This window comes from Aquila chrysaetos, chromosome 20, assembly GCF_900496995.4.
Source record: "Aquila chrysaetos chrysaetos chromosome 20, bAquChr1.4, whole genome shotgun sequence".
Taxonomy (NCBI): Eukaryota; Metazoa; Chordata; class Aves; order Accipitriformes; family Accipitridae; genus Aquila; species Aquila chrysaetos.
In genome coordinates, this window is record NC_044023.1 from 6983793 (window position 1) to 6992966 (window position 9174).

Below are 9174 nucleotides of genomic sequence, written 5' to 3' on the forward strand. Positions count from 1 at the left end.
CCTGGAGATCGCAGTGGCCATACGTGTACATTTACCAAATTCTCCGTGGTCGTAGCCATATTTTAGCTGCAACTGTTCCTCAGCAAAGGAGTTTTTCACACTTCATGTTGCGGTGGAAGATGAAAGAGGGTTAACTTGCATTTTTAATAGGCTCATTTATTTAATAATGGCTATCTTGTTTCATTGTCATTTGTGTTCCATTTAACAGATCTCAGGACCTCAACCAGGTGAACAGGATTTCTACTCTGAAATGTAAGCAACTGTAGATTTAGGCTGGTTTTTTGGGAGGAAAAATTAGCCCACAATCTGTGAGAGGAAATGGTTGTGTGTGTTGTTCAGCACTGGTTTAGGAAATGTATAATCAAAGAGAACAGAATTGTCCAGGCTACGGGGGATGTCTTAGAAACTTCGGGATATGCTGCCTACCTCTGTGGGTGCCTCATCTCCTATCCTCAAATGGCATGCCAGCTGAAGGTGCTTTAATTTTGTTTGTATAATGATTTTGTTTGTATGAATTAAATTGCCATGAAAGCATAACTCTGTTGCTTTTGAGTGAAGAATATGTAGTACCAATTAAATGAAGCAATTTTGAAAGCTGAAGGGAAAAAACAGTGTCTTGAATTCTAAATATTTGCTTTAAGCATGCAGAATGTTATTTTCTTGTTGTAACAGAGTCAGAATAGTGATGCTTATGGGACTGTATAGAAACATCTTAGCAGAGAAGGAGAGGTGTTACTTTGTACGATGGAAAAAAATCTGCTGTTTTTCTTGATGGGGTTTTTTTCTTCTCCTTTGTTAGCCTACTGAAAGGTACTGCTGTTCTGCAGAAACATTTCCTCTAGTTTACTAAGCCATGGCTTTAAAATAGAAATTCAGAAGGACATAACATCCAGACTGCTTCTTAACCTACAAATAATTCTCCCAATAGTCACATAAAGGAAAGCATCTTCTCAGGCCTGGAAAGAGTTCAGCTTAAAGGCAAAACCAGGCACCCGGAGGCCTGGGGGATAGTTCCCAGCCGACAAACCCCATCGCCCTGACCGTATGGCGCTAGTGCTGTGGTACTGATGTAATGTTTTCATAATGAAAAATACCAATTTTATTTTACATCCTGTGCTTCTCGCTGTAGCCTAAACAAAACACAGGCAGAGCTCGAAAAGAGGCCAGGGCAGATTTCTACCACTACAACGCTCGATCTTCCTAGTAAAAGATGTTTGAAGGTCTGCCATGTCTGCCTTTCTCGTATTAACATGGCTGGCTGGAGTCTTGGTTCTTTGTAGGTGTTGAGTGTAGTCACAGAAGCTGATTTTTTTGCATGACACAAAGAATTAATGTAAAAAATACATTAAAAAAAAAAAGGGAACCCCATACCCAACCGTCCCCCACCCAACCCTTTCCTGGTAATTTAAAAAATAGAATTCATGCTTAGAGTTTATTTTTTTCTATTTAATTAAAAAATGGTTTAGGGAAAAAATGTTAAAAGTTCTGGGAAAGGTTTTACTACTGTCAGCATGTACAGTGGGGCACACTGAATTTATTCATGTCTGAGTAAGCTATACCCATACAGATGACAGGTGAAATGATTAAACTTACTAATACCGCTGTAAGTAGAAAGTGATTTTACTCTCTCGGTTGTGTAAGAGCTGGCATCAGAGCAAGCTCAGCAATAGAACTGTTAAGGGTAAAACTATATCCTATTTTATTTACTCTCCAAAATGGACAAAATACTCTTCTGTTAGAGATCCCTGTGCAAAAGCGATTTAGGGTCCCATGTTATGCTTTGGATGTTAGGTTTAGTGAATTTGTGCTTTGTTATGCTGGGAAAGAAACACAAACGCTCTCTCCCCACCCCCCGCAAGAGGATTCAGAGTCAATTTTGCGTCCGTAACAAAGTTTTGCCTTTTAAAGTTATAAATAGAGCCCCAGTGGACTTCCCTGGAAGTCGTTTTGTAGCGGATCGGGCTTCCCCGTGGTCCCGCTGCCACAGCTGTCTGCTCTCGTCCGTCCCCGGGCACAGGGCGCAGTAAATACTGCAAACCCTGGTCATCGCTAAGAATAAACCTGTCAACAGCAACGGCCTCTGTCAACCTGAATCATCCCGGGTTCTGGTTTGGGAAGATGACCCAGCTAATGACTTCATGTTAGATGCTCTATATAAGTCGAGGAAAAAACCAGACGTTCGCAGAGTGCACAGGCTGGATTTAATCAAAGCCGGGAAACGACCTCGGAAGGGATTACGGTCGAGTGAGCACCGCAGTTATGTCACAGGTACAGGGAGATCGGTGAGACCGGCTCTTGTTAGAGCAGGGTGCCTAATAAATGTATTACTGTTTCAGAGGGTTTGCTTGGAATAACTTATTAGCAAGTTACTCTCGTTAACCGGTGAATTTGGCTTTTCTGCTCTATATGACTTGTTCGGTTATGTTGAAGTATTTAAACACTGTTTATATATTTTAGCAAGTAAGTTGTTAGGAGGGATTATTTTAAGAAGAAGGAAAGCAGCTGCCCTCTACATGGTTAATTAATTCAGTTTTAAAATTTTCTGTTTTACCATAAATATTTTTATTTATGTGGGAAGGGAAAAAACATTTCCACTGCTCTGGTTTGGGGTGTTTTACAGAAGGAGTGATTTCTGCTTTTGCAACACGCTCTCTCAGACAACGATTTGAAATTTTGGCAGTAGTTTTGAAAGGACGTGGCTATACTGAAGTATGCTGTTGCGTAAAGCTTAATGTATTGACATGCGGGAAAAGAGAGAGCGTGACTGAAAATTATAACTGTTAGGATACAATATTTGAGACTGAAATTTTGTATTACACGCTGTTACGTTCATTTTGTAACTAATAGTTTGTCTTTACTGTGTTCCCCAATAATCCGTGTTTCAAAGTGATCTTAAAATTAGCTCAGAAATTTTGAGTTTTTCACATAAGTGTTAGGTTTTCAACACAAGCTACGCATGCCTGGCAGAGTTCTCCCCAGCGTGAGAGTTTTACATGGTGGGTGGGATGGAGAGTAAGAACATGGGAAGGGTAGAAGAGCACAATCCTTCGACCGCATAGAGTAACTCGGTTCGGCTTATTTTCTTTACTCCAAAGAAAAAGAGACTTAAAAAAACAGTCGTATGTCTTGTAAACCAACACTTTTTGACTTGTGACAGGAGGAGATAAAGGGCAGGCTGTGCTGCTGTGCCAGCTGGGAATGGCTCCTGGCAAACCCTGCTTACAAATGCGCTTGTACTGGGAGCAATTAGCAGTCGTGTGGCTGCGACACTGGCGGCTGCTGGTGCTGGCAGGTCCAGGGCTCACCTCTGTGGCTGACAGTAACTGATCTGTGCAGCTTTTTTGCTTTTTAACTGGGGGCTGACTAATCCACAGCAGCTGTCCTGCTGGAAAATCCACCTGTAATCAAAGCATGAGAGGTTTTATTTTAAAATAACTGGATGAAATCCAAGAGTTCTGCTGAGCCTGGCTGTGTCTCAGTGCATCTCAAGTGCCTCCTTTCCTTACCCTGTCCCCAAGAAGTCCCTTGTCCCCGCGGAAAGAAGCCTCGCGGTTATTGTCTTGTGTCAACGATGGGTGAAGGACCTGAGCAGGTTTTGTATTCCTGTTGTACAAAACAAGGGGTTTTTTTCCCTTTCTGTGTTGGAGCCAGCGTGGGTCTATACTGGGGGCCTGTGGACCACGCCATGGGCATGGGGCACCGTTCCCATCAGGTGCCAATTTTCATTACAGACAGACAAATGAAACCCCGTCTGTAGGGACGTTTGGTTAACCAGCTAACCGACCAAAAGCTGTTGCGAATTTTGAAGGGTTTGCTACCGCCCTTTCCCCTTGCTTGCTTTGGCTACTTGTAGCGTCTTTTTCCCCAGAGGTCTTGTGAATGTTTTGTTTCCCACAACACATGCAAATGGGATTGACAGCGAGCTATTCTGAGCGTTCCCGGGAATTTACAGCCGGCAGAAAACATACCGAAGGCTCCGGCGCCGCCGGCCCACCCTGCCCGGCGCCAGGCACGCACGCGCCGTCTCCGCAAGCTCCGCGGGACTCGCTGCCCCGGCCCTTCGCAGGCCTTCAGGGATTTGTTTCCCTCCACAACTGTTTTTAGCTTTACAGGCAGTGCCTAGAAACGTGTCAGTGGGCTCCACCGCTGCCAGAACCCAAATATCAGAGGCCCGAAGGAGGTAGTGATGGTCAGAGAACTTTCTCAATGGTTAAGTGTGCAAATCTGTTAGAGTTGGAGTGTGGGGGTCTTTTGTTCTTTTTAATCGTATCTCCGTGCCCCTGCATCCCACCGCGAGGTCTGCCTGGCAGGACCTTGGCGATCTGTCCTTGAAATAGGAAACTGAAGAGGGAACGTTAGTGGTGCCGACTGCTGCTGCTGGATGTTGTGTCTGACTTTGAAGTGCTAATTTAAAGGTAGGGATAGGCTGATAGGAGCAAATGTTATCCCGATTTTCTTCTAGCAAGATAAACTGTAAACAGATTAGTACTTGGACATTGCAGTGCACCACCTGATGATGCATCTGTTTTTATATTAGATTTTCTTCTCCTTCTTTGGGTTCCAAGTCCAGTGTTTCAGATGTGTTCAGTACATGCTTGTAGACAACCCTATTCAGCGCTCAGATACTTTTGTTCCCTAAATTTAAGATCAATAACTGTGGGTCAAGTGTTAAGTTTATTCCAACTAAATCATGCCAGACTTCAGAATCTCTCTGACCAATTTCCTGAAGACGTAGTGACTAGACTGAGGCACAAGGACAACTTAGTAATGAAGTTTTTTTCCTTCCCAAATGTTGGACAGATCTTTCAATTACCAATCTGTACTTGCAGAATGACCAGGCAGGGCTGGACAGAGAAAATTTAGAAATAAATTATTAAAAAAAATAAAAATTAAGCAATCCATTGTCTCTTTTGAAGGCTGTACAATCAGAAGACCATTTCAGAACAGACCAGTAATAGTGGCAACAGATTTTGGGAACGGCGGTGAGATCATGGTTGTGCAAAGATCTGGAGTAGCTGAGTATACAGTCTCAGAATTGAAATAGGTGGAATATTGTATTAGCAACTCTGTATGTTGTAGCCTTTGGGTTAAGGCAGCTTTGTTCCCTATGCTTCTAAATGCGAAATACTGATGTGTGGGCAATACTTCTGTTTCTTAGCCAGCCCCTGTGAAAAAGAAGCGGCCTCCAGTGAAGGAAGAAGACCTCAAAGGAGCCAGAGGAAAGCTTTCCAAAAACCAGGAAATTAAATCCAAAACCTACCAAGTGATGAAGCAGTGCGGTAAGTCTCCTCGACAGAAACAATTAAGCAGTCTTCCAAAATAAAAACGTCAACTTCATTGCTCTTTTCAAGTGAACGGGTGCGCCTCTGAAGCAGCAGCCGGCCGTGTGTCACCCACCCTGGCCTGGCAGTGCTGGGGCTCGCATCCGTCACCGCGGCTTGGGGGGGTCGCTCGCCCGGTCGGGACGAAGCGGGAGGGAGAGCCCCGACTTCGCCTTCGGAACCAGGGTCCGAACCAAGCCCTGGGAGCACAGTCAACGTCGGGGACTGCCCAAGTTGAAGGTTGGAGGCTTGGTCATAGACTAGAGGATTTCTAGGCTCTCAATTGGATCGATTTGATGTGTTTGAGGTGAAGCAGAAATTGGGGGGGATAAAGGGCAGAAGGAGGGAGAGAAGGGTGGCTGCTTGCGCTGAGCGCCCCTGGTGCTCTAGTTTTGTGTGGCTTTTCCACCACCTGTGGGAGAGTATAAGGAAAACTGTTGCATTTTAACCCCTTTTCAGTGTAATAGCCCGGACCTCAGTAGTTTCCAAGTTTCTAAAGCACCTGCAAGGATTTGGGGCCAGTCGCTGGTAGCAACCACCTCCAGGTGCTGTCCGCTGCCCTGTGCTTGGGGCGGGAGCACTGTTCTTTAAGGTTTGGGAAGTTGATGGACGCCTGAAATACTTATCAAATGCATATATATGTATTTCAGCAGCACTAGTTTTACTCTCTGAATTTAGTGTTCTCCTTCACTGATTGCCTCTCCTGGTTTTCTTTTCCAAGAACAAATGGGCTCTGTGGCACCCTCCATATTCAGCCGGGATCGGACAGGGGGTGAAACAGTCTTCGAGAAACCGAAACAAGAGCCGGCCAAGAGCGTCTTTGGCTGACGGCAGAGCTGGATGCGTCTCACCCAGATGATTGTCGTAACGTTTTCCCACATTTCTGCCCCTTACGCTGAAGTCACTGTAGACCTAAGTAGCTAATTTCTACTGTAAGTCATTAAGTAGTGAATAGACTCACATCAAAGGGTACAACTTCCACGGTAATTTTTATTATGTGCTTTCTTTCTATGTGTTGAACGGTGTTTGCTGGAATGGTTTAATAAAAAAAGGTTGTTGGACACAGCTTGGCACACTGTGGTGGCTAATTTCAGTTTAGGCTTAGATTAATTCTGTGGACGCTTTGGCCTTACAAGCGATGATCGAGTCTGTCAAATGCAAAGAATAAACGTCCACAGGACACAGCTTTAGCGCCAGTGCGATTTCTTCACGCTGTGCCCTTGCCAAGAGGGAGCTGAGGAGGAGGAGCTGGTCGGAGGGGCGTCACAGAAACCTGGAGAATTCACCCAAATCTGCGCCGACCGCAGCGGTGCCCCGGCGAGGCCCCTCAGGGCGGCCGTGCCACGGTTTGCCCACCCGTGTCTCTGCTGAGCGGCGAGGCGGCGGGCTGGCGGCGTGCCCCGCGGCCGAGGGAGGGCTGCCGGCCCCTTCGCCCGTGGCTTTTCTTCCCTCGCGTCCTCGAGGTTCTGTTGGATCAACTGAAGAGCCGGCCGACCCCTGGGTGTCTCTGTGCAACAGCAAACCCACGCTGGGTGGAAGCTGGGTTTTTCGAACTCTGTTCACATCTTGATTTGCTGCATTAAACGCCAAACCGGTTTCCCCCCCCCCTCCCCGAGTCTATAAATTGGAGTATTTCCCCTCAGCTGGATCTTTGTGCTCAAAAACGGATGATCCTCTGCTTTTCTGGCAGCTGCCACGCTTCTCTCACACCCCAAGTCCCTGGCAGCACATCTGGGGACAGTAAGATAGGTGCCACCTTTATTTAGAGAATTACTTTAATTTTGCACAGGCGAGACCTGATGAAGAGGTAAAAGTGCTATCGAAGGTCTCTGTGCACCATGAAGAATATCATCTTTGCCTTTTGTGTCCCAAACACTTGACGGATAAAACGTGCTGACATCCACGAAGCTCCCAGAGAGGCTGCGGAGCGGGTTGTGCATAAGGCAGCAGCAAATCCTTTGGGTTTAAGGGGGAGGTTTCCTTAAAAAATTAAGGGTATCGCTGGTGTGTTGCCCTGCCCCATTTTTTTCACTGATTGTTATTACAGCCAAGACCCTGCCTCCTCGCTTTGCTGGACACTATTTCTCCACGGGGCCTGGGCTCCTCACAAGTAACCCAGCACAGCCTTTTCCTCTGAGAAAGACCCCTTCTAGAGCTTTGAAGATCAAACCAAAACAAAACAGGATGGAAAAAAAAGTTCCCACCCTGAGAACACTGCAGCTGTCCCTGCATCAGATTTAACAAACCCTCCTTAATTAACCCGTGATGAGAAATTGGCAGGAGGTTGTTTAATAATTAGAGAAATGATGGAGAGGGACAAGTGGGCTAAAATGTTGCTATCGCTTTTTTGTATGATACAAGTGACTGAATATTGCAAATATGCTAGGCTGGGTATCGGGGGGTGGGGAGCGGTACTGTGTATCAGACCCAGCTTCGGGAATGTTGCTGCCAATTTAGCAAAGCACAGAAACCTCTGTGTCCCACAGACCTGCAGCGCGGATGCAGCATGGAAGCAAAGTAAGTTGTCTCCCAGAAACCTGGGATTTTTCTAACAAACAGCTTTATTTCCAGGATGTCCTCAGGTTCAATTATTTGTGATGCTTCCCAGTGTGACAGGAAGTGCTCAGGACCAGGGATCTTTCCTTTTTCGTCTTTTAAGAGGGACCTCGTCTGAAAAATATGCATTGGAGGTAGAAGTGTATCCCTGGGACAAAGTTGCTCCCCGTTTGTGACGGCAAGGTCTGTGCTCTCCTGTATGAACTGCAGGAATCCTGCCTGTCCCCAGCCTTGCTGCTGTGCTGGAAAAGTTACTGGCTGCTGCTGCAGGACAGAAGATAATTCTAGGTGAGAGGAACAAATATAAAGCTGCCTGGAGAAATTTTTTCATCTTTTTCTTCATTCTTGCAAACCTAGTAAGTCCAATCGTGCAAAAATGTGGTTTTTTCCTTTTATTCCTCATTTTTATAATGAGAAATAGTAACAGAGAAGCATCTGAACAAAGCCCCCGGGTTTGGGATTTTAGGTCATTTTGCACTCAAAAGTTATCTCCTGTTGTGATGGTGGATTTAGATCCTTCCTCCATTTATGTTCATTCCCCAGAGTAAGAAGTGGGCACGGGCCGTCGGCGGCGGTTTGCACAGAAACGGGACGAGGTGCTCGAGCCTGAGGACAAGGCTGAGCGTGACTTTTTCCTGCCGCTGCTTCAGGAAGCCACGAAGGGATGCGAGAGGGATTTCGCAGCTTCCCCGGGCGCTGGCTGGCCCCGTGCACCCAGGGACGGGACGGAGCCAACCATGCAGCCTAAATCTGTGTGGTTTTACGTGTGGGTATTAGAAAACCTGTGACAGATCCACTTAATTAAAGCTACAGCTTTCGCTCTTGGGGATCTTAGGCCACTAAGTGTATAATCCTGTGTATTTTAAGGGATTAATGCATTACATGAGTTGTAGAAGTTAATCAAATGTATAGCGGGTTTAATTTTTCTCTGTTAAAATATACGTATTTACATGTCCTGCTGTAAACAATACAATATTTGCAAGTAGTATGAACAGTCTACCTGGAAGAAGCGAAGTTTATTATTTTTAAAAATAAGTTACTTAAAGCACAAGCTTTGTAACACCAGGCTGTGCTCAACAGACTCTTTATGGTGAATTTGTAAATGTCTGTTGAAGCAATAAATTACTGAGCCCTGCCTTAGCATCTCCTCGCAAAGCCGGGTCTACTGGAAGCATGTTCTCCACCTGGACACTTTGTCTGTAAAATAGCAATGAAGCAAACAGCGATGCATGTATTTCCATAGGATCTTTGTGTTAGTTTAGGACAATTAATGGCATCACCTACCATGGAGTTAATA

The 9174-nt window shown here is 45.6% G+C and overlaps 1 protein-coding gene across 2 annotated transcripts in view; it reads left to right on the plus strand.

Annotated features, from left to right (window-relative positions):
- The window catches only part of LOC115353834 (musculoskeletal embryonic nuclear protein 1), a 45959-nt gene extending 39573 nt beyond the window's left edge, over window positions 1–6386 (plus strand). Inside the window, exons 9-11 of one of the 2 annotated variants that reach the window (XM_030043839.2) lie at window positions 4170–4189; window positions 5163–5279; window positions 6043–6386. In XM_030043839.2, the coding sequence (XP_029899699.1) occupies window positions 4170–4189; window positions 5163–5279; window positions 6043–6149 (244 nt within the window). In that variant the 3' untranslated portion in view covers window positions 6150–6386. Of the gene's footprint in view, window positions 1–2052; window positions 2269–4169; window positions 4190–5158; window positions 5280–6042 lie in introns of those variants that run through there. The other variant, XM_030043837.2, reaches the window with a different exon arrangement.
- The last annotated feature ends 2788 nt before the right edge of the window (window positions 6387–9174 follow it).